This window comes from Truncatella angustata (genome assembly GCF_020726525.1).
Source record: "Truncatella angustata strain MPI-SDFR-AT-0073 chromosome Unknown BKA67scaffold_7, whole genome shotgun sequence".
Lineage (NCBI taxonomy): Eukaryota > Fungi > Ascomycota > Sordariomycetes > Amphisphaeriales > Sporocadaceae > Truncatella > Truncatella angustata.
The window spans coordinates 1,340,602-1,367,719 of record NW_025763387.1 but is presented as its reverse complement, the minus strand read 5'-3'; the positions used below and the strand labels follow the sequence as shown (position 1 = coordinate 1,367,719).

General features: G+C 49.6%; 11 protein-coding genes across 11 annotated transcripts; 6 read left to right on the top strand and 5 right to left on the bottom strand.

Moving 5' to 3' along the window:
* Window positions 1–416: 416 nt before the first annotated feature.
* On the bottom strand, window positions 417–1,657 carry BKA67DRAFT_522608 (glycoside hydrolase family 10 protein; the record flags this gene model as incomplete). The annotated part of the gene is made up of 2 exons (XM_046098388.1): window positions 417–1,273; window positions 1,324–1,657. 2 exons carry the CDS (start codon window positions 1,655–1,657, stop codon window positions 417–419), a joined length of 1,191 nt encoding a protein of 396 aa, XP_045955172.1.
* A 1,119-nt stretch (window positions 1,658–2,776) lies between these two features.
* On the bottom strand, window positions 2,777–4,067 carry BKA67DRAFT_369779 (uncharacterized protein). The gene is made up of 2 exons (XM_046096478.1): window positions 3,230–4,067; window positions 2,777–3,162 (listed from the first exon to the last, which is right to left on the bottom strand). Exons 1-2 carry the CDS (start codon window positions 3,823–3,825, stop codon window positions 2,955–2,957), a joined length of 804 nt encoding a protein of 267 aa, XP_045955171.1. The 5' UTR covers window positions 3,826–4,067; the 3' UTR covers window positions 2,777–2,954.
* A 459-nt stretch (window positions 4,068–4,526) lies between these two features.
* On the bottom strand, window positions 4,527–5,376 carry BKA67DRAFT_369806 (uncharacterized protein). The gene has a single exon (XM_046096479.1). It carries the CDS (start codon window positions 5,079–5,081, stop codon window positions 4,587–4,589), a length of 495 nt encoding a protein of 164 aa, XP_045955170.1. The 5' UTR covers window positions 5,082–5,376; the 3' UTR covers window positions 4,527–4,586.
* A 295-nt stretch (window positions 5,377–5,671) lies between these two features.
* Window positions 5,672–6,552, top strand: BKA67DRAFT_538682 (uncharacterized protein; the record flags this gene model as incomplete). Its single annotated transcript, XM_046100501.1, has 3 exons — window positions 5,672–5,810; window positions 5,915–6,243; window positions 6,313–6,552. 3 exons carry the CDS (start codon window positions 5,672–5,674, stop codon window positions 6,550–6,552), a joined length of 708 nt encoding a protein of 235 aa, XP_045955169.1.
* Window positions 6,553–7,622: 1,070 nt separating this feature from the next.
* BKA67DRAFT_538681 (ubiquitin homeostasis protein lub1) lies at window positions 7,623–10,052 on the bottom strand (the record flags this gene model as incomplete). Its single annotated transcript, XM_046100500.1, has 3 exons — window positions 7,623–8,407; window positions 8,463–9,951; window positions 10,005–10,052. 3 exons carry the CDS (start codon window positions 10,050–10,052, stop codon window positions 7,623–7,625), a joined length of 2,322 nt encoding a protein of 773 aa, XP_045955168.1.
* A 912-nt stretch (window positions 10,053–10,964) lies between these two features.
* On the top strand, window positions 10,965–12,587 carry BKA67DRAFT_369826 (WD40-repeat-containing domain protein). The gene is made up of 3 exons (XM_046096480.1): window positions 10,965–11,326; window positions 11,388–12,176; window positions 12,238–12,587. The coding sequence occupies exons 1-3, from the start codon at window positions 11,200–11,202 to the stop codon at window positions 12,396–12,398; spliced, it is 1,077 nt and encodes a 358-aa protein (XP_045955167.1). The 5' UTR covers window positions 10,965–11,199; the 3' UTR covers window positions 12,399–12,587.
* Window positions 12,588–15,934: 3,347 nt separating this feature from the next.
* On the top strand, window positions 15,935–17,363 carry BKA67DRAFT_681729 (uncharacterized protein; the record flags this gene model as incomplete). Its single annotated transcript, XM_046108930.1, has 2 exons — window positions 15,935–16,194; window positions 16,328–17,363. 2 exons carry the CDS (start codon window positions 15,935–15,937, stop codon window positions 17,361–17,363), a joined length of 1,296 nt encoding a protein of 431 aa, XP_045955166.1.
* Window positions 17,364–18,034: 671 nt separating this feature from the next.
* BKA67DRAFT_575493 (uncharacterized protein) lies at window positions 18,035–19,618 on the bottom strand. The gene has a single exon (XM_046103503.1). It carries the CDS (start codon window positions 19,343–19,345, stop codon window positions 18,269–18,271), a length of 1,077 nt encoding a protein of 358 aa, XP_045955165.1. The 5' UTR covers window positions 19,346–19,618; the 3' UTR covers window positions 18,035–18,268.
* Window positions 19,619–20,161: 543 nt separating this feature from the next.
* Window positions 20,162–21,236, top strand: BKA67DRAFT_369743 (uncharacterized protein). Its single transcript, XM_046096477.1, has 5 exons — window positions 20,162–20,398; window positions 20,446–20,518; window positions 20,588–20,686; window positions 20,762–20,827; window positions 20,888–21,236. The coding sequence occupies exons 1-5, from the start codon at window positions 20,395–20,397 to the stop codon at window positions 21,123–21,125; spliced, it is 480 nt and encodes a 159-aa protein (XP_045955164.1). The 5' UTR covers window positions 20,162–20,394; the 3' UTR covers window positions 21,126–21,236.
* A 110-nt stretch (window positions 21,237–21,346) lies between these two features.
* BKA67DRAFT_521921 (uncharacterized protein) lies at window positions 21,347–22,813 on the top strand (the record flags this gene model as incomplete). The annotated part of the gene is made up of 3 exons (XM_046098328.1): window positions 21,347–21,939; window positions 21,992–22,561; window positions 22,624–22,813. The coding sequence occupies 3 exons, from the start codon at window positions 21,347–21,349 to the stop codon at window positions 22,811–22,813; spliced, it is 1,353 nt and encodes a 450-aa protein (XP_045955163.1).
* Window positions 22,814–23,621: 808 nt separating this feature from the next.
* BKA67DRAFT_522914 (von Willebrand factor type A domain-containing protein) lies at window positions 23,622–26,701 on the top strand (the record flags this gene model as incomplete). Its single annotated transcript, XM_046098424.1, has 3 exons — window positions 23,622–25,819; window positions 25,984–26,274; window positions 26,431–26,701. 3 exons carry the CDS (start codon window positions 23,622–23,624, stop codon window positions 26,699–26,701), a joined length of 2,760 nt encoding a protein of 919 aa, XP_045955162.1.
* Between the last annotated feature and the right edge of the window lie 417 nt (window positions 26,702–27,118).

Here is a 27,118-nt window from a genome sequence, read left to right as displayed (position 1 = left end):
CGTCCTTATTATAAGTGCCACAAATGGCTGCTGATGCTTTGTCCTTTGAGGAGGCCATTGTAGTCTTTCCACATGCATTGTCACTCAAGTACCATATTACAGGGTCTTTGTTACTAAGAAAACAGTCATTGATCCTGATGGTGCTGCATTAACAATATACCAGAAGGATACTGGACTTGGAGCGTATCTTATTATTGTTGTCTCATTGAGCTTGCCAAGCCCCAGCTGGACATGGGATTTTCTTTGCCAAGCAGGTCACAGCTGAGAAACCCAAGGTCATAACACAAAACAAGCAGAGACTTTGGCTGTTCCATATTGTGCAATTACCTGGCAAGAGTGCATAATATTTAGTTGAATATTTCTTTGCCTGAGACTTCCACCCTGGACTTTCAGCTTCTCCTAGCTCAAATATGCCACTAAAGGCACTGCGAATAGTAGGCATTGCCGAAAGTACACGTTGATCCGCTGGCACAAGTGGTACATCCCGTGTAGCCACTGCCTCCGCATTGACCATATTTGGCCACAGTACAGCCACTTCCTCCTCCTGAAGTCGTTGTTGGCGTCGCTGCAGTCGTGGTGGTGGTCAGGGTGGTGGTAGGCGCCGCAGTTGCTGTACTCCAAGCGTTGAGTGCAGACGTGTAAGCCGGCTTCTTGTTCAAGCTGCTGTCCCATGGCAATGGGGCTCCGCCAGAGATCCACGTATATTTGTCGGCGAGCCCCCACTGGGTTATGCCGACGCACTTGGAAACAGCCTTACAGGCGTTAACGACGCTAGCATAGTCCTTGGCTTGCTGCTCGAGGGTCGCCGATGTCTGTGGGGACGCAGTGTTGATGTCGAGCTCCGTATAGGCTACCTCGACATCCAAGGCGGCGAAAGCGTTAAGGTTTGTGACCAAGTTTGTCTGGCTAACACTGCCAACGCTCATGTGGCCCTGGAATCCCATACCGTCAATTCTTGCACCATAGGTTTTGACTGTCTTGATGAGGTTCTGCGCGCCAGTGGCCTTGGATCCAGGAACATCACAGTTGTAGTCGTTGTAGTACAACTTGGCAGACGAATCGACAGTGGCGGCATGTGCAAATGCGATTGGGATATAAGCGGGACCAATGGCTTGGTACCATGGGCTCGACGTGCGGTACGATCCGTCTTCGGCCAGAGCCTCGTTCACAACATCCCAGGCATAGCACTTGCCCTTGAAGTGAGTCATCACATTAGTAATGTGATTTTTCATGATCGAAATCATGGTTGCGTTGTCAAAACCGCCGCTCGTCACTAGAACTAGATATCAGTAACAGAATAATAAATAGAAGCGTTCAACCTACCCCATGATGGAAGTTGACTATGCCACACGAGAGTATGACATCGCATACTTTGGCCAGTACTTGTGGCCTGGGACACGATGGTATCGGCATTGGTGTACGTGAAAGTATTCCGAGATGGCTCAGTGGCATCAAACTTCATCTCATTTTCGCAGGTGAAAGACCCAAAGTCCTGACTGTTGGTAGCTATAGACTTGGCGGTAGCATCATTGAGGACTGTTGGGTTGACGGCGGTACCCCAGTATAGCTTACCGACAGCTTTGGCACGAGCTGACAGGCCATCGGCCGAGGTAAGACCAGACAAAAGCGAGAGAATGCCAAAAGTGCGTAGAGACATCATACTGTTTCTCAAAGTTGTTAAGCGGACTAAACCATTTGGCTCGACACTAACAAGACGAGACAAAGCCGTCTTTTATACCAAGCTGATAATGACTAAGACAAATGACCTAAATAATTGTGAGGTTACGGGCATAGTGGCTGGTCGCAGCAAGTCTCGTCCACCTATCGCGACACCTCTCCTGGTAATACCATTGCTTTTCGGGCACACGGATGGCAGGCTATGTTAAGCGCATGTCACGAGGACCGAAACCATCGTGGTGTTGACGCGGGTCTAGATCTCACAATCCCAGCATGACGGGCTTGTCAGAAAGAAAATAGCTCGAGAAGAAGCGCGTCGCTTCCGGTGGACAAGTCTAAGTTAGTCGCCATTGAGAGCAAACAGTCACATTCGGAACAGTACTAGCCATAAAGAGCAACGATTTTGCGACCGCTTCATTGAGCTTGCTATCGTGACTAAGCCGAACACGCGCTACGGAAGGAACTGTCCGGGCCTTGGCACCCAACTCCGGAACGGCGACGGCGTTGTGTGCTCGCGGAGCACGCCACAAATGTTACCTTACCGCAGACTGTGTTGCAAATGGTTGGGAACAGGCGTGCCGAAGTTACCGATAACCGTTCTCCCCGAAGGCTCCTCTGAATGTGGAAGCAATCAGAGTCTTGTTGCAGAGAATTCGCTTCTGCTGGCAGGTGTTGCCAACCTTGGTTTTCCCAATCAAATCTTGAGACCTCCACAACTTCTAAACATAGCCTTGTAAGAACTATCGATTTACGAAAGAAGTGCAAGGACGCGGAGGAGATATGAACGCGCGGCAATAGCGCACGGCACTTTGAAAGACGTCCGAGAACAGTGCTCTTTGACTGCCAATCCAGTTGTGCTGCAATCATTGCCCAGCCAATCAAATAGATCGATATATTTTGTGATGGTTCTATCAATAGCATCCGAGTCGATTGTCCACGGAGGGATATGACAGGCGGTCTTATAGTGGTTGCCCGATAACTGTGTCTGAGTGCGCCTCTTGCATCACTCAACAGCTCTCGGAAGATGCATAACGACGATGGTGATCATCGAGTCGCTTATCGCATCAAACTTCTGTCAGCGGTCAGTACTGAAATAAGAGCGTACCAGAGCTGAACTGAATTTAGTGATGAGGAGAGCAATCGCAGCGTTCCGCTCATTGGAGCTCTTTTTACCGGTCTTATAAGGATATGTAGCGATAAGACTAACGTGAAATGGCTACACCACTGTTTTAAAAAGCCGAACGATCCCAAGATGCTCCCTGTGAACAATGGATTACTTAAATAGTGTTTTGACTCATGGATAGACTATCAACAGCACTTGTCAAATCGTCCAATTCGTCGTCCTTGGGCTTCCGCCAATGTATTGTGGTGTCGGAGAAAATGGGATAGAATTCTTTATCATCTGGGAATGGGATCTTGTCGGAGATATCATGTAGCAGTCTCATTTTTTCCCATTGAGGATCGTCCTTGAACGCAAATCCACGACTTTGAAAGATCAGCATCAGTACTTCTGCGTTGACATAGAATGCCGAGCGAGCATGCTTCGCCATACCTTTCCCATACGTCAACTCCGCTCCCAATAAACAGGGCAGGTATGGCGCCTTTAAACGCTTTGGTGTAGATGTCGGAGTAAAGATGGATGCCAACCACTATTGCATCTTCGGAGACTTCTTCAAATCCCCTCGGCGATTCGACAACCTCGTAACCCAAGGATTCGAGGAATTCCACATCACCTCTCGTAAAGCATGGCTCCTGAAATATACAACGAAGTTTCTGATTACCAGGTGGCAATATACAGTCGACCAGGGTCACGAAAGCGGCCAGCTGGATATGACTTCTTCTCCGTATCTGCCATGAGCCATCTTCTGGATCAAACGAGCCAAGACCAAGGCAGATGGCTTTTGTGGGAAACGGCTGATAAGATTTTGACGGGATGAGCTCTTTGAGTTTGTGGTAACAATCGGATTCTGTCCATTGCTGGGAGAACTTCTTGTGATCGGATTTGATCTCCTCGACTGAGAGATGCGTGGCTGTTCTTGCCGCCGCATGGCACTTGATGCTGTCATTTACGTTTGGACCTTTTTTGCCTCGACGGTTCCGTTTGCTTGTGACATGTGTCCAAGATTCTTCGTCGATTGATGAGGCCATTTCCACTGCGGCTTACAAAAGCTGTTCCTGCGACTTCAAGTTACTGCTCTCTCACATTTGACTGGGCCAAGTGATTTCTAGAGCGACCGACAGCAGATTTGCGCAGGTTTTTTTTTTTTAAGGGCTAATCGTAATTTCAATAGGGGTAATTTGATCGGAAACGTTGATTGCAGCAATCCTGTTGAGGAATAAGAGTGGTTGCGCCTTTGATACGTCGTCTGTACCTTGTTACGCCTCTGTGAAAACGCACATTTAGCGCCGAAGATTGAAGGTGATTCTCAGCTGCCAAAACCACTTCTGGCACCTGGCACCAGCCATGGTCCCGTTGTCATCAACTACCCTCGCGGCTTGCCAAACCGCCATGCAACAAGCCAACGACTTGCCATCAAGGTAGCGACATGAACATTTACCAAGATCATATTTCGGTGTGGGGTCGTCCAATCTCATGCGCCCTGGCCCCGACAAACTAGTCGATCGGTGCCTCGATGCGCTCCGGGAGTTTACAGTACATCACAAAACTCCAACGAAGTGCAGCTTGTACAAGCCCACAGTTTGCAACTCAAGTAGCACAGGCTCGAGAGTGTCAAGGATGCATTGCGTTCAGGGCTCTGGAGCAATGCATGGCGCCCAACGCAGATGAGTCGTTACAAACAGCAACCATAACCAGGCTTGCGATTGTCCTCCACGATTCGTCACGTCACTTCCAACGGTGACTGGGAGCCAACTTATGATAGTCATTCGACAGAAAACTCGTCTATTGATTACTGCACAGCTGTATTTGGGAAAGTGCAACGCGGGAAAGGAGCACAAAGATTCTGACATGCATCGTGGAGGTCTCCCAAAATAGCCCCCACAAATGACTGGACCCCAAAAGCAGGCGTGGCCGGATCTTGAAAAGATGCCGATGATACTCTCTCGATTGGTGCCGCACTATTGCGCGCTTTCGCTATCAGATCGGATTGGTGAGAGTTGACCCAGCTCTTATTGTCAGCGCTTATGTATCTGCAGTGTGCCATGTTCTCCGCCAGTGAAAGGTCGGGAGCTAAGTGACCCTTGTCGCCTACAGTAGTCCCGGGTCCTCCCAGCCGTCGAGGCCCCCAATTGGTGGTCATGGAGCGAATCATTCGCAATACCACACACAGCTGGCGAGTCGCCCAGCCATGTAAGCGCCCGTTCATTGGCTTCACCAGATCACCGACAGGGGCAGAGCAAGGATGAGTCTGTGAGCTGCAGCGCTCTGCACATCTTCCAGCCATTCTCACTGGCTCAGAGGCCAGAAATGCCGCCCGGCTTAGTGAACCCTGGGGACTATCGTGTGAAGCGGGGATTGAACTCGTTAGCGAAAGCCAACGCAAAGTGGTAGTATGGCCAGTAGGAAAAGAAGTGCCATACTCACATGCAGGTCGGCGGTTGGCTCGTAGGTCGCATTGGTTCCTATCACTCAGATAATACCCAATGCATCGCTCGCCTGGCCTTGCGCCTAATTTCCTATCCTTTTACCAGTTTACAGTATTCTGATTTCTGTCTTGAGTTTCTGTTATTGTTGCCCAGCAAACCTCTCATCAGTAGTGAAGTCTCTTGAGCTCTGCTTGCAATATATCGACAGATTCAAGCGCGGTTTCAGTCTCTATCTCACATCAACTATTTTAGACTCGGAGAGTTCCAAGATACAAACGTTGCCATAAAATAAACCCCGAGGTCAAATATAACCTACCGCGAAAAGCAAGACTTGGAGAAGGACAAAAGCGCGAATCACACAGGTTGATTTGTGACTTTGAAATCGGTACTCTTGATCGCATTCTTGCGGGTTCCAGTTTGTAATCGACACACATACACATCGAGCACAATGCTTTCCTCAGTATTCTTGACGGTGGCCGCATCGACGCTGGCAGCGGCGCACACAATCATCACATATCCTGGATGGAGAGGTGACAATTTGATCACAAACACGACATGGCCATATGGTATGCAATGGATGTATCCATGTAAGCAGCACCCCATCTGCATAGGATTTGCTTTGCGAGAACTCTGTTCTCGCATTCATGTCTCACACAACTCTATACATACAATATACTAACGCCATTTTCAGGTGGTGGCATGACCTTGACATCAAACAGAACATACTGGCCAACAACTGGAGGTGCCGTCGCCTTCCAGCCTGGTTGGTTCCAAGGTCACCAAACCGCATTCCTCTATATGAACCTCGGGATCGGTAGCGATGGCCCCGATCATGGTCCCCTCAATATGTCTCTGCCCATGATCTCACCCTTCCAAATCCTCGGGCCGTCCAAGAACCCGTATCCAGGAACTGTCTGCCTGCCACAGGTGCCACTTCCTGCAAACCTGACCGTGAACCCCGGAGACAACGCCACGATTCAGATCGTGGAGATCGCGGTGCATGGCGCTGCCCTGTTCTCGGTATGTTCAAAATCTTATATGCTAAATCAATGTAAAAAAGAAACAGCAGGGCTAACAGTATGTCCCTAGTGTGTTGACATCACATTCGTCGAGCCCAACGACGAGCGCCTCAACAACGTCAACGAAACCAACTGCTTCAACAGCACCGACATCGGCTTTGCCGAGATCTACACCATCACGACCAAGGAGGTCGGCAGCACCGCCAACACTACGTCAACGAGCGGCGCCCTGGCCTCGTTCATGCGTTCGAGCTCGTCATGGCTCGGCTACGCGCCACTGGTTCTGGGCTCGCTGTGGTTCCTGGCATAAGAGACGAAACAAGTAAAAAAGAAAAAAAAAGAAAGAAAAAAAAAGGAAAGAAAGCGACAGGATGGTGGTGGAGGCTGAATTGTTATATACCGCGACCAAATGATTTCCTACCTTGTATATTGGCATCTATACCGGCGTTAGGAGTGGGAGGATTAGGGGATTTTATTTTCCTCCACACTGTGTCGGCTTGACAAGGCAACGACTGAAGTTGGCCCGGCTGGCCACTCAAAGCAGGCATCTTTGCGGTCTGCATCGCGATATACCAGATTTCTTACCAGGATATAGGATTCCTGTATTATGCAGTTTACTGTCTGCGCTGAATTGAAAACCAAAAGAATTAAATTTTTAAAACTACTACCGATATTCCCCCGTCGCAAAAAGCCTGTTATCCACGCGTTCGAATTTATTTTTCTTTTAAGACAAATTTCTTGTTTTCTTCTTTCATTTAGCACAATTCGCACGGTACCCTATCTTTCTCTTCACTTCCCCCTTTCGTGTACTAAAATTTTTTTTTGTGTCCTTATCTTGGGTTTGGATGACATACCCCGACCATTGACGGCGAGATGTCATACAAATCGTTAGGCATGGGAGAAAGACGTCGAGCACGTCACAAACCGGCGCCGTCAGAGGAGCCGCCACATGTGTGACCAGTCTCCCCCTCATTGCCGCCATTTCGGCACTTGAAAAGCCTCCCGATGCATCAGAGCAAGGGCCGCGAAAAGGGGTCGCGTTAGAGGTTTGGCAGATGGGTCTCGTTGGAGGGCCCGTCACTATCGAGGAGGGGTGCAGATGATGTTGAAGAATTGCAACAGACAGACGATCACGGCTATTGAGGGTCTATCAAATGTGAGACATCCCCAGTCATGTTAATATGTGTCTTCGTCTCTATCATGTATCTCGTTACAAGCTGTACGTGCCAGAGCCGACCAGCATTTTGTCTATCATTGTCCCGTCATTCCCGGGTATGCGCCCGGTATCAAAGCACTGCTTTAAGCAAGATTAAAGATCAGCAGTCTTCATATTACTCGAGATTTCTTCTTTGCAGACTTTCTCCCTGTCGTGAATGATGATTATCGTAGCAACGTCAGGCATTCGTTCGAGATATCCTTGACTCTGGGTTCGATGGCAGAGTCCTTTGCGCGCTCCACAGGTTGAATGGCAGACTTGGCTGCATCTTTGCCCAGTACCGTGGCCAGCGTGCCCGTAGCCACGAGGGATCGGAATATCACCTCACTGTCCTTCTGCGTTGATAGCAAGTGGCCAACAGCCTCCAGTAGCTTGGCAAGAACATCTTGTGGCAGACTAGTACCCTTCGAAGCCAGGACAGCGTAGTTAATAGCCACAGTGCTCAGAGCGATGAGGAGGTTACGGTTGAACTTTCCAATCGCTTGTCCGCCCCCAAGACCTAAGGTCCTACCAATGAATTCGATGGTGCGAGTTGCTTCTTCAGGCTGTGAAACGACCTTTCTACCTTCCGAAGTCGAGAAAAGATTTGCGATTGTACGCAAGGCCATCATAACGCTGTTCTCGTTGACCTGTCCCCCGGCAGGGATGCCTTCCGTGGCAGCATCGATCGCAATGTGAACAGGGTTGCCAGCACGTGAGCTGCTTGCAAGTAGAGGCGATGTCGCTGTGCATCGGAAAATATCTAGTGGTGCAAGCCTATCCGAGTAGTCCCATCCTTTGCAAATTTTGACCAAGATATCGAGCGCATCTTCGTCTTGCACGGGTTTGTTCGACTCCAAGGATTGACGCAACGAGCTTAATAGATTCTGAGCCGAAGGGTTGAGAGAGATATCCTTTCTGCCAGCGGAAACAAGGCCCGAATTTACGCTCAGGATCTTCTTGAAGATGGCTGCAGCACTGGGTTAGAATGATATTCCCAAACTTAGTGGCAGCGTCTCACTTACGTTCGTACTTGGCTGCAGTGATAGTGAGAAACTCTGTCTGGGGTAGAGCCTTGGGTCTTGATGGAGTCTCCGCTTCGCCCGGTCGGTAACGAGATTCTGTTCCCAACGGATCGGGGCCGCCTGTACTTTCCCCTCCAAGTGTTGCACCTTGAGTGTTCTTTACAATAAACTGCGCGACTTGGTCAAGATAGTTCGGGGACAGTTCATTGTCATTAATGAACTTGGTGGCTGCGTCGTAAGGGTTGTCGGAGAGATTGTATGGCAGTTTCAGCGATGGCGCACCCTCCTCAATGGCGACATCAAAAACAAAATCGTACTCCTTGCCATTGTGAGTCGCCTTGCGCCCGCTGCTTGCAGCAGAATCAACCACGGTGCCAACGTTGACCCAGGTCTGAGCAGCCATTGACCATGTATGTGCTGATATTGAACCGTTTGTTTCCCTAATCATCTGAACCTGACCCTCCTTAGTGCCTGCTTTCGAGGTCAGGAAGTCCGGGCCGGGAAGCTTTTCCTTGTTGATGTCGCCCATGGTCTGCTGCGGTATCGAGGAGGCCTTGACTGCCTCGTCGAACAACTGGATTGTCTCGGCACTAGCGACGCGATCAGCGCTTCTTGTGAAGATACGTACGACACCGTCGCTTGTGCCAGACACAATGTCTCCAGTCTGCTCGTTTACGGCTACTGTCCAAACAGATATGGCAGGATGTGTGATAGTTTGAACGCAGTCGGTTCCTTTCCAGATGCGAACAGTTCTGTCTTCGCCAGCGCTGACAATCTCGCCAGATGGCAAGGCCTTCAGGCGGTAGACGAAGCTTTCGTGGCCGTGGAGCTCTCCTACGAGTTGTCCGCTTAGCTTCCACAGACGAATGATGCCATCGTTGTGTCCACTGGCGATCTCAGCGCCTGTAGGGTGGTTGGCGGGCAGTCGGCACAAGCCTCGGACGATATCAGGTGTCTGGATGGTGGCCCGGGCCTCGACAGTACCATCTACGGCCTTGCGCAGGTCGAAGATGCGAATGCTCTTGTCGGCGCATGCGGTAGCTACGGCGTTGTCGCTCAAGGGCAATACGTCCCAGACCGCGGCGTCGTGACCGGTTAGGACTATTTCGCTTTCCCAGCTGTCGGTGCTCCATACCCTGGCAGTTTTATCCCAGCTGCCAGAGACAAAGTACTTGCCACTGGCAGCGGCGGCCAAAGCGCTTACGTTGTTGGCGTGGCCAGGCAGGACTCGATCGGCGTCATCGGTGAAAGTAGAAGTGGGCTTCCTTACATCGAGGCACGGGTCCTTGCCTCCGGAAACGACGAGACCGTCGGGAAATTCCTGATTAGGGGGGAGGTAAGTTACGGAGTTGAGATATGCGTCGATCTTATTCAAGATGGTGCCCTCGTATGCGGGGGGTGAAGTCGAAGTCCGTTTCCATAGTCTGGCCGTGTGATCTCTCGAGACAGATAGGACAGCTTCGGGAGCCGGGAAGACGAGGTCACGGACCTGGATAATGTAGATGTTAGAGGACGGTAGAATAAGCGTCTGGAGAAACCCACATCACTGTCGTGGCCGGCCAGCTGGGCCGACAGCTTGAAGTCGCCCATGATGTATGTAGCTGGCTGGTCCAATAGCTTGTGAGTGCTTGATGGAGTGGTCTCTGGCGGGGTAGTCGGGAAGCGGACGTCGTGTACTGTACGACGGGAAAGCAGACTCAAGTAATCTAAATACCAGTTTGTGAATGGCAACTCTGTGTGCAGATGCTGAATGAAGAAGTCAGGGCGCGGTGGCCAGAAAGAGAGCGCGCGAGAGAGAGAGGTTGGTTTTCAAAGACCCAACATTTACGAAGGTAACTGTAGTCTGTAGGTACTGCTGGAATAAGCAACGGAATCAGATCGAATAGCCACCCGAATAGTCGTCACCCCTTCCCGGGGGGCCACCTGCGGGTTATTGACGTTAGCTAGCTATGGTGGGGCTCGGTGCCGCCATGCCACCGCCTCCAGCCTAGCGGCGTGTGTACAGTACTGTAGGTTAGGTTAGTTACCTGGATCTGATCTGGCCGCCCGTACCCTCTTACAGTGAACGCTCGCAGTCACCGAACACTTTGACTGAAAGCTGAAGTTAAGGATACAGTATGAGCGAGTAAATAAGATAGATGTTCAAGTAAATCACTGGGCAGATATCAAAAGCCATGTGTCCAGAGACGTTGCCCTTACCAATAACGGTTCTTACAGCACTTGCCGATCTCTCAAAGATCCCCCTACACACATGAGCGGCCTTCTGACTCGTGAATGGTGACATGAGAGATGTCCATTTCCTCCAAGCCGTCTCGGTGTGTTCGGTGTATTGTATACATACCCCTTGGGCATGTAAGGCAAGCGAGCCCACAAACTCGGTGCCCCTCCTTCGCACTGAATGTGAGTGACATAACCGGCCTGCCCAAAGCTCGTTCAGGGACCCTGACCCGCCAGTGTTTCATCATTGGCAGCCAGGATAATCGAGCCGGCCTTCTCGAAGCTCTGCAGAGAAGTTTCTCTTTCACGATTCACCACTCAACCTTGCGCGCGCAAACCACAATTCCTCGGGCCTGCTTTCCTTCCTGGCACAAAACCCACTGCCCTCATCTTACGAACCTTACGATTGAACGCTTATATACATTCCTTCCAAACCACCTCGACAGGCCCGCTCACGCCTCCAGATACACACCCTCACCCTCACCCTCACCCTTCACCCTCACCCCTTAGCCCCTTCGCCATGGCTGCAGATGCCCCTCGGCAATGCGTCCCTTTGACCTGCCACGGCCACTCGCGCCCCGTCCCTCATATCGCCTTTTCCGGCCTGCAGAAGGATGGAGGTTACTACCTGATCTCCGCTTGTAAAGGCGAGTTCGCTACCACCCTCTCGTAGTCCGTTGCTTTAGCTTACCTTTTCCGCCCATCCAGACAACAACCCCATGCTTCGCGACGGCCAGACTGGAGATTGGATCGGTACCTTTATTGGACACAAGGGCGCAGTCTGGCAAGCAAGATTGAGCCACGACGCATCCTCCGCCGCGACTGCCTCGGCCGATTTCACTGCCAAGGTCTGGGATCCTCATACTGGTGAATGCCAATACACCATCGCCCACAACCACATTGTCCGAGCCGTGGCATACCCACCCGACAGCTCCGACCTCATTGCTACCGGTGGCTATGAAAAGAAGCTGCGCATCTTCGACTTGTCTGAGGCATCCGTCTCTGCCCCTCCAACAAACCCCGAAAACGGCGATGGCAAGGCCGCCGACGGTGTCGCAATCAAGGCCGAGTCTGGCTTTGAGATCGGCGCCGGAACCCATCAGGCCTCCATCAAGTTCATCGTCTGGACAAGGGACTCGAATATTCTCGTTACTGCTGCTGGCAACACTCTGCGCTGGTTCGACCTCCCCTCCCGCAGCGTGATCAAGGAGGAGATTCTAGACGGCGAGATTGGCTCCTGCGAGTTCAATTCTCCTGCTCCAGAGCTGCTCGAGAACTCGGACATCGGTGCTGGCTTGCCTGTTCTTGCTGTTGCTGCTGGCAAGACCGTCTACTTCTGGGGCGGCCCCCAGGCCATGGACGAGCTCAAGCGCGCCAAGCTGGGTTACAAGGTTGCCAGCGCTGCTGTTGATACCAAGGGCAGAAGATTCATCGTTGGTGAGGATACTCCATCTACCTGGGCTCGAGTCCATCGGTGGGACGACGACAGCGAATACGGTATGTTTTGAACTGATCCCCGTGGCTTCCATGGCTTGAGTATATTACTAACTCTCTTCAGACATCCACAAGGGCCACCACGGCCCCGTATGGTCATTGGCTTACGCACCCGACAACAAGCTCTACGCCACTGCCTCCGAAGATGGTACTATCAAACTGTGGAAAAACTGCGATGGACCATATGGTCTTTGGCGACTCGGCGACGCGCAGCCCGCTGCCTAGGATGGCGGCGTGCCTCTTCAACGAAGTTCGTCCAGAGACGTCAAGTCTTATAGTAACGAGAACGAATGTCCCTTGCAGATAGGGGTACCGGGGCCAACCATTTTTGACCCTCAAGACGATTATGTCCTCGTCGACAAGAAGGTGCCCAAGCCTAAGCGCTGCATATCATTGCGCGATACAGAGGGGCAGCCTTCATCCCCGGCCACCATGACCAGGAAAGTTGCCACCGAAGGCTAGTCAGTCTCTTACGATTGACTGGTCTTGGGAGTTCTAACGTGAAGAATCGTCTCATATATTGACGATCCCAAATACGTATTCTCAACTAGCCCTTATGATTATGCTCCGGATGTAGTCGATGTTGATGTTACCCGAGCATTATGTTATCAAATATCCACAGCGAATGCGTATTTTGGGCAGATAGGAAGCAGATTTTAGATGTATTAATCAAAGCACCTATCAAAGCTATTATGTTTCACTGCAAATGAGATTTCAAGTAGTTTTGAAAACAAAGCGTCTTTTGTTTTAGACTGGCATCTTTATCAGTCACTAGAGGATGCCTTTTTGTAGAACTCCTGTCAAAATCCTTCGAAAGGCCGTTGGTACCTCAACGGTGGTATGCCGAGGAGAAGCACCTACATCTCCATTACTATCACGTCCTTTCAGATTGTCCTCTCTCGAGAAGTAATTCCTGTGCAGTTGACTTGGTCACGTTCAGTACACGTAAACACATGCTTTCGAGCCTCCCAAATATTGTTGAGACTAACTAACCGCTCCAAGAATAGGCAATCAATCTACTTACAAAATGCTTCATGGTCTTGCTTGTATAATACGAACTCATATTTATAGCCGAAAGACAACACGATATGTGTACGTACAAGCCCCTAAAACGACACAGAGACGCAAGTGATGCAGTAGTTGCGTACTGACCAATCTGCCAACCAACCTTTTGTCCCCGTCTCAGCTGCATCGACCGTTCATCGAGTCTCTGTTTTCGTCATACAAATGTCAGCTCATGTTCTTCATGATCTCAAATAGTGCCACTGAACTAGTGCAAATAAAATAAAGCTTATATGACTTGCTCTTTCCTCGCGAGCTAAGCACTCTTTGATGGATCGAAGGAGTCTGTTCAGTCCACGAATCTCGTCTTGAGCAAGCGTGTTGACGCCAACGGCATATAGCGTATCCATCTCGCTGACTGGTCTGCTGCTCACGTCGAGGGCGGCTGTCAAGTTATGGGCCCTGCCGTGAAGTTTGTTTACTTCGTGGAGCATTGCCAAACGGGCAGCCCGAATATTTCCTTCCGAAGATCTGTGAGCCGTAGTGTTAGTTTAGCAATCTCGATTTCGTATCTTTGGTGGATGAAAGACATGTTGAGAAAGGAAGCGGGACCTGCTAGAACCTGTGGACTATTTATTTTAAGCATACAATATTGAAAGGCTGATTCACTCAACACTATCTCGGTGAAACATAATATCCACATCTATACCGAGTACATCCAACAACACACGGTTTCCTTGGGAAGATGTGATGCTGCGTCGAGTAGATTGTTTGACTGACGACTAGCATTTAGCTTTAATTAAATAGGCCACAACTGTTGATGTGGTGTTGAGGGTCAATGAGTGGCTGAGAAGAATATATCTCGTATCATTCACGAATATTGAAGCAAAAAGTAATTTTGGTTTGTGATAATAGCCACCATCAGCTCTGACAAAGCAAGCCTGAACTACGGTTAGCTTGATTACTTGTTGAGAAAAACAAATGGTATATATTCTATGAGCTAGTTTCACTCAATTCTTTTCACTCAAGTATGACCCAGTGGACTGTGCTGTTGAGTCGGTTATAGGGAGTCATTCCTCTACCGACGATTGAATGTGATGGGCCTGTGCGAAAATCCCCTTCACAATAGAAAGGCCGCCACGAGGAGTCGCAAACTCCTTGCAGGACATTGGATATCTTGTAGTTCTGCAGAAATGTATTTCAAGTCTTCAGCGATAACAACTGCTTGTCTGAAGGATCCGTAATACTAAACATGCCGAGCTGGTTCTGTCAAAGTCTTGGATGATGACCTTTGCCCTTAGATATATATTCTAGACTAACGAGCTACTAGAGTTTGGTCATTGGTCTAATCGATTGAGCCAGGCGTCAGAAACCTCGTAGAAAGTTCTAGGAAAATAACCTCAAGATATGGATGGATAACATATGGCAATGGGAAGTTGTGACAGTTGTGCTCCTGCCTTGCGTATTGACATCAAACAGAGAAGGCTTGTGTTTCCGCAGGACTTGGTCCTCATGGATTGGAATACGCAAAAGTGGCTTGAAGTCTTTGAGACATCTGAGAACAGATCAGTAGGCCAAAGTAGTTGGGACCCACATAATCCCAGGAGTAAATTGGTATAACAAACCCTTTTTGAGGAATATAAGACTGGAAAACAATTAACGGCGACAAATTAAGTCATAAACTTGCAGAGGTGAATAACAGACTATGGGTATTCACGGAGTCTCAACATTTTCCTACTCTACGAACAATCTTGATGCAAACAACCATGACATTACACGAGTTTATAACACTGGCTTGGATTCAACATCTACGTAGAACGATTTCGTACACCGATAGCTTACATACAATAATGACATGATCTAGTAAACCCATGGCAGACGAAATATTGGCTATTCAGTTGACATGACATAGAAGAGCCGTCATCTTTCTCTGTCTGCGCTAAGTAAAACCCATCAGAAGCCGCGAGGAACAATCACGCATTATGACAGGGCCTCGGTGTCAAGCATTATGATGTCGTGGCTTTACTCGCTATGTATTAAATGGCTTCATGGCCTTGAGAGTGTATTGTACATCTTTCCAAAAAAAAAAAAACCCCCCCTTAGGTTCGAGACCTGAAGCAGCAAGAATATCTCAAAATCACGACAAACTGCTTGACTCGAATAGACATTCCATGCTCTGGTTCTATCTTCCTTCTAATTTAAAAGTGCTGCCTACTCGTTGATGTGAAGCTATATTAGTCTTCATATTTTGTAGTTGCTTTAGAAAAACTTCAAGCCCTTTACATTGTTCGACTTTGGCAATTTCCTACAACTCGAGGGCTGCTTCCCGTAACACGTTCCCTTGGTAAATCAATCCCAACTGGTTGAATAGTGGTTTCATGATAACACCTGTTTCCTACATTATTCACGGTTACCTTTGGTGTATACACTCAGGTGATTTGGGAGTACTCGAGTAGCTCTCTGTGCCGTGCATTTAGGTCCAATTTGGCCTATCGATTATCTCCAGTGAAGCACTACCCATTGAACTGCCAAATTATGCCAGTCGCGACTTCTCAGTCAATCTGATTTCGCGTCATACTTGAACCAAATTTACTCGGCTGAACATCACACTTTAAACCACCACATCCAACTCGGATAGCTCTACTTTTCCTTTCGATTTCATCTGAACACCACCCGAATAATTTGGGATCATCTCACCAAACCATATCGCCTTTAAATCATCACACGCGCTCTCCGGCCTTCATCTCTTCTTGGTTGCAATGCCGTGGTCTGATCAGACCGGTCGCATCATGAAGAGGCCAGAGGATTACTCCAAGAACCCAAACACCATCCGAGCTCGAGCTCGCAAAGCCCGTCTCGATCCCTTCACCCGTGAGATCGAGCAGGCAAAAGCCTCCGACTCAAAGGCTGTTACTCGAGCCTGGAAACTTCGCATCAAGACTGATGAGTACAAGGATGCTTCCCCCAATGTCCGCAAAGCTATGCTTGAGGAGACCGAGTCAGAGGTTATGGAACGTCGGTAAGCAATCCAGCCCTCGGTCAGGAAGTTTCAAAATCGAAGCAATTCGCAAAAAAAAAGAAAGCCCCCCTCGTCCAGCTCGATACTGCTGTTGTTTATCATCCCATGTATCACCACTTTGATTACTACATAGCACCACAAGCATCTGGATTCACGAGATAACTTGGCTGACCTTTTCTTCTTCTTTTTTCCCTAGTAAGAGTAGGGGATATGACGCCGACAGCAAGATCGACCGATTCCGTCGCATCAACGGCGCTGCAGTTTCAGGTTCACCACCCATCGCCGGTGCTCCCATACTAATGCATCCTTACGGAGGCACCATGACGCCTTTTCCGGGCTACATGCAGCCTATGGCTCAGATGCAGCCGGCTCCGTTTACTGGCCAGGTAGGCACCCAGTTCGCCACCCCTGGTTCCTACTACGGTCATGTCATGCCGAGCATCGAGGATCCGCGAGCTGTGACTAAGGCTCCACACTCGCAGCAGAATCTTCGTGACGGCACACCTCTGAGCGCTCAGTCCTCGTTCGACCAATATCCTCACAGTCCTCTCGAGCAGCACGACGAGGTCGACGCCGCTTCCGATGCTGTCACCAAGGCTGGTCTCCAAGCAGAGGTCAAGAAGTTGAAGTTCCAGAACAAAATGCTTGATAAAGCCATGATCGGTTTGACGAATGACTTAGTTCTGACCAAGAATACCCTTCGTTCCCAGGATCTTCGTATGAATCAGCTGGAGGAGCGCATGCAGATATACCATGGTACCACTAGTGGTCTCGCCGGTGCTGAGGCCGACTTCACTCGACAGGGTAACGCTGTCCGACGATTCATCATGGGTGTTCAGCGCATGACCGCAGTCGCAGCTGAAGTCTGGCCTACCTCTGGTAACGACAGTCTCAACAAGCTTGGTGCCAATGGTGTCACGAATGGAATTTACCAAGATGGTGTTCGCAAAGACATGGAAGAATCAAAGCCCGTCTTAGGTCTTTTCTACAAGCCCAACAGTGCCACAGTCGTGAAAAGCACCGCACATCAAAACGGCAGCACCGGCGCCGCCAAGGATGGTGGTGAGGTGGAGGACGCCGACATGACCGACGCAGAGGGCGGCGGAGATACCAACGGAATCATGGGCAATGTTGAGAAGGCTGTTGGTGATTGTGCCACTAATGATTGATTATTCAGCGGCGCATACGGTTGAGCCTGGTCGCTTGATCTGGACTTCTCCTGGCGATATGGTTATGGAATATTTTCGACCACTACGGAGTCGCATCTCCCACCACGTCTTATACATCCCAGAATTGGAACATTGTACTGGTGGAGAGCAATTTTGCGAGGGTTTTTTGTTTCTTTTTCTTTTCTTTTTGGCAACAGATCACTACATACCCTCTGGAGTGTATGTTGCATTTTGATGATGATAGTATCGATTCGTAGCTTTGACTTATTACATTGTTCCAAGTTCAATCATGGCTTGGGCATTTCTGCAGGAACAAACCCATATTTTCTAGCTGGTACCGCATTGACTTTGTTGCCTATTTTGAATGATGTCTCAGTTCGACGGTCGATAGGGCGTCTTCCTCATTGTAGTGCATAGTGTCCGGATGATCTGCTACTCACAGAACAGAGCCGTTGGGCTTGTTAGTAACTGGCTGTGATTGCGGCTCCGTGATATTAAAATATCCAGGACTATTTAATTGATCCAGACCTCAGGATTCGACCAGCCGATAAGTCGCCTTCGATGTAACCCTGCGTAATTATATACAATGTATATCTCAGCACTGCCGCTGCGACTCTTATGAGCTAATCTTTCACATACTCGGTTCAGAATTCTAGCACAGGCTTATTATTCGGAGGTGTCAAACTAGCGGTAAAATATCATTTTCCGCATTTCATGCATGCTGGTATCTATGTACAATTCCAGTATTATTCTTTGATTGTCGTGTCTCCGTTGCATTCCATCCCAATATTAGTCTATGTAATCCTTGCGTAAGTCGTCAAACAAGTCGTCAAAAAAAAAAGAAGAAAAAAGTTACATGTGCTCATCATAACCAAAAGTTCGCATCGCCATACTGCGGACTTCTCTTAACGGCTGCCGAAGATGCTGCTTCGAAAACGAGCACCGAAACCACCTTTCTGCGATGCCCGCCCAAATGACTGCTGAGAGCTCATCCGCCGCTGCACTGGCGGCGGCTCAAAATCCTCCTCGTCATAATCATCCTCATCATCTCTCACACTCATGGGGCGTTGCATACCAGGTCGTTGCTGCTGCTGCTGCTGCTGCTGCTGCTGCTGTTGCTGCTGCTGTTGCTGTTGTTGTGGCTGCTGCTGTGGCTGCTGCGGCAATTCTCGATGGATTGGCGGCTCACCACGCATCGCGCGCTCTACGTCCTGATACTGGCGATGGTAGTCATCGTGCTTGTTCTTGGCATCGACGTAGCGCATCTCTGCCTTGGCCCTCTGGTCCTGCAAGGCGCGGATCTCCGCGTCGAGACGTGACATCTCGTCCTGCTCCTGGCGCATGAACCCGTTGTACTCGGTGACCTTCTTCTCCAGGGGCTGCAGCACACAGCTCATGACGCTGGGACTCTTGAGTCGCTGGATGGCGGCGCCGGCACTCTGGGGAGTCAGGGACCCCGAGGACGTAGGCCGGCCCTCCTGTCGCTGTGGAGAGTCCCGCTCTGTCTGGGTAGGCGAGTCCTTCAGCTGGCCTGCCGAAGTGGTAGGACGAGCGCTGCGGCGGGCTTCCCGACGTGCAGATTTGTGGGCATCGTCGCCCCTGTCGCCCTTTCTGTCAACAAGCAGCTCTTCAGACCGGCTTCCATTGTATGATGGAGGGCGCGACCTGTTGCTTGCTGACCGCTGAGGGACAAACACGTTGGTAACTGGTGGCCGGCTCTGGTCTTCCGGACCACTGTGATGACCGTCAGGCATTCTACGTGGTTGTTGCTGCTGCTGTAGGAGTAGTTGTTGTTGCTGCTGCTGCTGTAGTTGCTGTTGCTGCTGTGGTGACATTTGTGCTCCAGGATTTATCCCACCAGGTCCTCTGTTATTTTCCAGAAAACTGTAGAAATCATCATGGTTGTCGAAGCGGGCCTGTTTTGCACGGAAAGCTGCATCTTCCAAGTCGCGGGGTCCGCGAGCTCTAGTAGGAGAATTCATGGCTGCAGTAGCGGGATATTGTGCAGTTGTATCTTAAGACCCCAACGGATAACCGTAGAAAAGATCTTCGAGAATCTGGGGATCTTCAAGAATTTCCGGGAGGAGTTCTTGACAGGGCCAGAAATACTATTTGGGAAAGTTGCCCTGGATAATTGCCAATTGGGCCCCAAGATTCTTTAAGATACGAAATTGCCAGGAGGCTGGTTTACTAGACCCGCAACCCAGCCTCCAGTTTGCCAGGTTTTGGTGGGCCAAGACGCGGCCATCCGTTGCACAACGCGCATAGAAGTGTACAACCACATTATTTTTCATTTGCTCTTCGCAATTTTATTCGTTCCAGATGCCTGCCTCCTGCTAATTCCTAGTCGCATATGCAGGTAATACGATTAAATAAGGTTGTGGTGGCGTGGTTTCCTGCAGTAAAGCAATTGGCTGGGTGGGGATCTCCGCCGAGGAGCCCTGGAGGCCTTCAGCTCGTTATCCCGATGGCTGCAGGGCGTCGACGCAGACCCGAAACTCCGGGGTGAGATTGCTCTCTACGCGTAACATCTCGCATTCTTGCAGAACAATTCAAGTTATATAATTTATCGTCAACGCGTCGAGGCTGGCGATATTTAAGGCTGCGTGCGTATGCCTATGCCTGCTTTGAAGTTGCCTTCGCATTCGTGCCCTACTTTCTTCAACCTGCGGCCACAAATGGTAGACAGATCACCATGTGGTGTCAAGTGAACGCAGATGAGCATATAATAGAGTTAGGGAAAGTTTTAGCGGCTGTCATCTTGCGTTGTCTGTTGCATCACACATTGGACTCAAGCCTGCTCTCCTGGTATCATTATCAACAATATAGGGTTCTTGAACACTATTTATTCACACTCAAAAGCAAAGATCTGGTGACTAATACGGAAGCTTTCCGGGCAATGTTTATTATTTAGGTTTCAACCTGCACTCATTGAGTTGTCTCACAGTATGCCAACATGTCAAAACTTTTGCGAACGTCTTGAACTCCAGATCATGCACTCCATCCTGGAACGCGGACAAATCTGGGGTCGATGCGTATGCCGAAACTATCACACCAAAGCTGTTTTCTGAAGCAAAGCCAGGCCTGCTCTTTCTCCAGCCGCTTGTCTCTCGTCTTAACGGCATTCTCTTAACAGTTCGATGTGTTTCACGGAAGTGAGTGATATTCTATGAGTGGGAAACAGCTTGATCCTATGCAACTGACCAAGTCAATGTTATCCTTATTCCACGACCAATCGTTACATCTCTGATGTCTGACTTGAAAATGGTCCTTTTCCCAAGCGACCGACAGATATCTAAACGGGACTCTTCCGGTAGATTGAGGTGCGTATATAATATAGAGAGCATCGTATCAAACGTATCCTACTCAGGATGCTGGCTGACTAAAGTACTATGCAGAGGATATTATATTCGCCGGGTGGAGTTGAGGCGATCCACGGATGAGGCGGTAAAGATTGCGGCGGGGTAAGTATTGGCCATTTTGAGTCTTGGCGGCTCAGATTGGCGCTAGACTAGTATACACAGTATGCTTATCCAGGGGCGACTCAGCGACGTCTTCATCGAATGCTCATCCGAACGGCTGACGTCTCAAGCGATTGGCGGAAGCGAGTCCCGAATTTCACACCCTCCTTATGATTGGCAATCAAAGCGGATAGAGATCCGTGCTTGTTGGGCTGATGAGACTCGATTTCACTGGTTATTTCCTCATGGTGCGATTATAAATACGCTTGGTCAAAAATGGAACCAATTCCGTTGCAACTGACTAGGAAAGACGTCATAGAAGCCAATGATCCACCCAAATGCGAAACTCTGAGATCATTACGAAGCAATATCCTACGGTTGTGTTGAAATATATATAAAGAATAAATAGGACGCAATTATTAGGAAAATCTACATCAATTTCCCGAAAGTATACTTGAGTTTGTTTAGAAGATATCCCCATACACCGTGTACAACCCCACTAGATATAGATAAAATCTCAAGATGGTCTCAAACAGAATTGAAGGCGAGCCCACGGATGCGGCCCCTCTCGGCAAGCCGTTGAAGTTCGAGTTCAGCGGGAAGACCGCCAGCAACCGGTTTTTGAAGGCTGCAATGACTGAGAGATTATCATCATGGGACGCCAAGGACCTACCCAAGCGAGGTATTCCCTCCAAAGAACTCATCAACGTCTACAAGCGCTGGGGCGAGGGCGGATTTGGGGTGATTCTTACCGGAAATGTCATGGTTGACTATGACCAGCTCGAGGCTGCCGGCAACCCCATCGTCCCCCGGGAAGCAGAGTTCTCGGGCGAGCGCTTCGAGGCGTTCAGGGAGTTGGCTACCGAAAGCAAGAAGCAAGGCAGCCTCATCGTCGCACAGGTATCCCACCCAGGTCGCCAGGTCTCTGACAATATCAACCCTCACCCGATCAGTGCCAGCGATGTTCAGCTGGAGGGTAATGTAATGGGTATGACCTTTGCCAAGCCTCGTGCTATGGAGAAGAAGGATTTCGATGCAGTGATTGGTGGATTTGCACATGCAGCCGAGTTCCTTTACAAGGCTGGCTACGACGGTGTTGAGTTGCACGGGGCACAGTAAGTTGGAATCCATGCGCAAAATTGACATGTGTTGCTAACGACGATGAAGCGGTTATCTGCTAGCACAGTTCCTGTCGCCAACCACAAACAAACGTACCGATCAGTACGGCGGTTCCTTGCTGAACAGGGCTCGCATCATCTTTGAAATCAGTGATGCCATCCGCGAACGTGTCCCAGACAAGTCCTTCAGCATCAGCATCAAGTTGAACAGTGTCGAGTTCCAAGACGGTGGCTTTTCGACCGATGACTGCAAGGATCTCTGCGTCGAGCTTGAGAAGCACAACTTTGACTTTGTTGAGCTTTCCGGTGGTACTTACCAGTCCTTGGGTTTCCAGCACAAGCGTGAGAGCTCTAAGAAGCGCGAGGCTTTTTTCCTGGACTTCGCTGACGCCATTGTGCCACAACTCAAAAAGACAAAGGCTTATGTTACTGGTGGCTTGAGAAGCGTGGATGCAATGGTCAAGGCTTTGGGTAGCGTCCATGGCGTAGGACTGGCTCGTCCCATTAGTCATGAGTTTGACCTGCCGAACAAGATATTGGCCGGAAAGGTCAATGGTGCTCTTGACTACAAGCTCGATGAGCAGGACTTTGGTATTACCAACGTCGCTGCTGGTACACAGTAAGTCATCCTTTATCGACTCTAAATGCATTACGAGTTACTTGAATACTGACGTTCGGCAGAATCCGACTTGTTGGCAATGATAAGGAGCCCCTTGATTTGACACAAGACAAATACCTTGATGTGTTCAAGAAGTCCATGGAACAGTGGGGCAAGGAGATGGCAGAGGACAAGAACCAAGCAAAGTATGGTTATGTCGATATCCGGGGAACTGAGCTGAAGCCTTACGGCACGTCGTATGCTGCAGCATAGACCCCTCAAGATCTAGCGTAATTATCCATCTAACAAAAAGCAAATATTGCATGGGATTTATAATGATAGTCCAAGAAAATTAACAAGTCACAACCGGTTTCGCCCAAGAATCGTGGAACAAACCATTGCAAGCTTTTCGACTGTATAGTATCGCAGGCAGGCTTTAATGCTGTGCCCTGTAGCAACTAGGCAGAGCTAGGTTAGGTGGTGTAACAGGCTACATCGGTGTCAAGATCAGTGCTAGCAAGCTTGGCAACGAATACCATGACAGAAAGAAACCACCTAAATAGACACCTAGTTGGAGGATAAACTAACCTAGAAATATCGCAGCCACTGCCGAATAGATGCCTTATGTAAATGCGCACCTGGTTTCTCTTGTATGTGACTAATACTACAGTGGCCCACTCCATTTCATGGAATGCAACGAATTGAAGGGACCTTTATCCTGGTGCCTGCGCCGCGAAACTGCAGGCTGCGGTTTACCATCAACACAATTGTATCCGAGCTAGCAAAGTTGACTTTGTGCCTGCCAAGCAACCAATCATGGCTTCAGATTAAAAGGCAATCAACTTAGAGCCCCAGGCTGATGACTCAAGTGATCACTATATAACAACAAGTTGCAAGCACATTTCATACTGTCAACTTTTTTGACTGTAACAAAACTATTTAAAACCAGCCGCCATCACATTTCTATAAACTTTTCGGAGATATCAAGCCTCAGCAGGTTTACTGACTCTGAATCTGCAGCAAGTTGGGCCTAATCTAATCGACAACCACCTCTTAACGAACCCTTTCCAAAGTGCGCAAAATGACTATTGCTGGGTTCTACTATATTGACCCGTCAACTCGGCGGCAGAGGTATTTACCTCAAGCTCGGGTAGAGGCCCATGCTTCCATCCTGTCGACAATCTCAAGGACTACTCTTACGCAGACTTTCATGGGGTCTTCAGACCAGATTCCAGAGCTCAGGTACTCCTTCCCACTCTATGATGGAGTCAGTGTTGTCGGCTTTACCTGTACAATTGGCAAGCGCGTCATCAAGGGGGTTGTCAAGGAGAAGCATAAAGCGCGGCAGGTCTACAAAGAGGCTGTTGGCCATGGACTGACAGCCGGCCTTCTAGAGCAGTTGCCAGAGTCATCCGACGTCTTCACGACGACCATAGGCAACGTTCCCGGCGGCGCGGAGATCCAGGTTGAGGTCGTCTACTTAGGCGAACTCAAGCACGATGCACAGATCGACGGCATTCGCTTGACGATCCCCACGAGTATTGCACCTCGATATGGCTCCTATCCTGGAGAGTTGGCTACTCACGCTCCTACGAGCGGAAGTATGAAGGTCGTAGTCGACGCGGAAGTCCCCACTGGATCACACATCACTTCGATCCAATCGCCCTCTCATCATCTTGCTGTAACGCTGGGCCAGCTGTCAACTACCACTGGAGCCGAACCATCGTTTCAAAGAGCTTCGGCTACCTTGTCTCTCAGCACCGCCGAGCTTGACAAAGATTTCGTATTGCAAGTTAGAGCAACGAATACCGGCAATCCCAGCGCCATTCTGGAAGAACATCCGACCATCCCCAACCAGCGAGCATTAATGGCAACGTTGGTGCCAAAGTTCCAACTACCACCCGAGAAGCCCGAGATCATATTTGTGTGCGACCGAAGCGGAAGCATGGCTGGTACAAAGATGGAAAACCTCAAAACCGCCCTCCGTCTCCTTGTCAAGTCCCTACGCGTGGGGATGAAATTCAACATCTGCAGCTTTGGAAACCACCACTCATTTCTGTGGAAACGGTCGCACACCTACGATGAGTTCAGCATGAACAAGGCGATGAAGCACATTGAGACCTTCGACGCGAATTTCGGTGGAACGGAGATGTACCAGCCCATTGAAGACTCTTTTAAACGCCGGTACACGGATATGAATCTTGAGGTCTTTCTACTTACCGACGGCGAAATCTGGGATCAAGGCCGGCTCGTGGGGTTGATCAACGAACATGTCTCTACCAGCAATGGTGCGATTCGGCTTTTCAGTCTTGGGATCGGTCGTGCTGCTAGTCATGCCTTGATGGAAGGGGTCGCACAGGCTGGAAACGGCTTTTCCCAGTCCGTTACCGACAACGAAGAGATGGGCAGTAAAGTTGTCCGCATGCTTAAAGGTGCAACTTTTCCTCACATCAAGCAGTACACATTGGAAGTCAAGTATGCTAGTGAACCGCGAGATGACATAGGCGACGAGTTCGAAGTCGTTGAAGGTGTTTCTGACGGCCCGGTGACTGCGTCATCGACACCTTCGTCCACGTCAGCTCTCCCTGCAGAGCCTCCGAAGCCGATCATTTCGCTATTCCAAGCGTCCATCGACCAAGATGTTGAGATGAAGGACGCGGGCGATGAGGAACGATACTCGGGACTCCCGAACGTGTCACCTCCGAAGTTTCTACAAGCGCCCTTTGAAATACCTACTCTCTTCCCGTTCAATCGTACCAGTGTTTACTTGCTCATGTCCCCATCAAACAACTTGAGTCCCAGGTCGGTTGTTCTAAAAGGTGATTCCATACACGGAGCTCTGGAGTTGGAAATCCCCATCACGGTTCTTGAGCAAAAGGGTGAAACTATCCACCAACTCGCGGCCAAAAAGGCCGTTGGTGAATTAGAGCGAGGAAAAGGGTGGATATATCATGCCAAATCAGTTGAAGAGCCCACAAAGCTTCTCAAGGAGAAGCATGATGGACACTTCCAGGACATGGTCGAACGCGAGGCCGTCCGTTTGGGTGTTCAGTATCAGATTGGTGGGAAATGGTGCTCTTTTGTCGCCGTTGAGGCGACCGGCGAAGTGAACCAACAGAGTTCAGATAACGACCATAAATCTCAAGCTCACCCAGGTTTGATGCAACAACGTTCAGGCCAAATGGGGTCTTTGACTTCAGGGCACGTTGGTCAAAATAGTCTGCCGCAAGTGATTGCTTCAGGGAAATTTTACAGCTCCCCACGCAGACCAACCAGTAAGTTGATACATGCAAGTTGAATATTTCACGAAAAGTGGGAGTACTTGATGATAAGCTCGTAGTCGAGCCAGATGAATCAAATGACGTACTTCACTCAAACGATGATTCCAGCGATGATGAATCCGGCGGTTGGACTCGTTTCTTGCGTTGCTCAGTCTCCGATAGTGAACAGAACAATTCATCGCTAACGTCAAATATAGCACTGTCAAATATGGCCCAGCCTCATGTCGCACAGGCCGTACCTATAACACAAGCCGCAGCTCTGGCGCCGCCTACCGCACAAATCGATCACAAGCTTCTGGAGCAATACCGAAAAGAAATGGAAGAGGCCGCTGCCATGCCTTTGGTCGACGAAGATGACGACCTCCTCGACTTTTCCGATACGAATCAGCAGAAGGCACAGCCTCCTCAACCGCCACGAAAGAGCGCAATGCCAGCTTCGATTAGATCTAAAAAGTCGACATTTCGTCTTGCTAGACAAGGGAGTCCTCTGAATGCCAAGAAACCTGCCATCCCTAGCATGGGTAGCTTTACGAATGCTGCAGCTCTCAACCAAACTACTGAGGGCACTCTCGCAACAGACAAGCTCGCTGGCCTAGTCATCCTTCAAAGGTTTGACGGGTTCTGGACATGGGACCAAAAGCTTCGGGGTTTGATGGGTTGGAACGAGGCTACAATTCAGTCTGTCAATGATAAAATACACACTTCGGGGGAGTTGGGTCTGAACGCCAGCGCCACAGCATGTGTAATCGCATGGTTGCGAAAGGAGAAGATGGACGAGAAGGACGCATGGGAGTTACTGGTTGACAAGGCCGTGGCATGGTTGGAGGACGAATTCGGAGGTGCCGATGAGCTCGTTGAGCTCGCTAGGTCTACCGTCTAGGTCAACATGAGGAAACCATCGATGGTTTTCATGTTTGAGAGCCCGTCCTTGCAAGGACTTGTGGGTTTCTGGAGGTTTGCACTTAGTCTAGAATGCATCACTCCGTAAGAGTAGTGTTGTGAAGTGTTGGGGGCCAATTAACTAAGGTTAGATAGCTTAAGATGTCAGCGTAAGCAGCCACCCGACATGGTCAAAACAAAACAGATGCCTAATCAAGTAGTCTCGACGTGTGCAATCTGACATCACGCATTGCCTAGTACATAGCATCACACAAATGGCCACAGGTTCAGAGTAGGCTTGCAAAGCCCCTTGCTTCTGGTGTGCTAGTCAACTTGCGGAATTTGCCTGAGACTTGGGCTTGCCGTGAGCCGATTGCGCCGCGTAACACAACTTGAAGAACTTAGTAGTTGTAGTTTA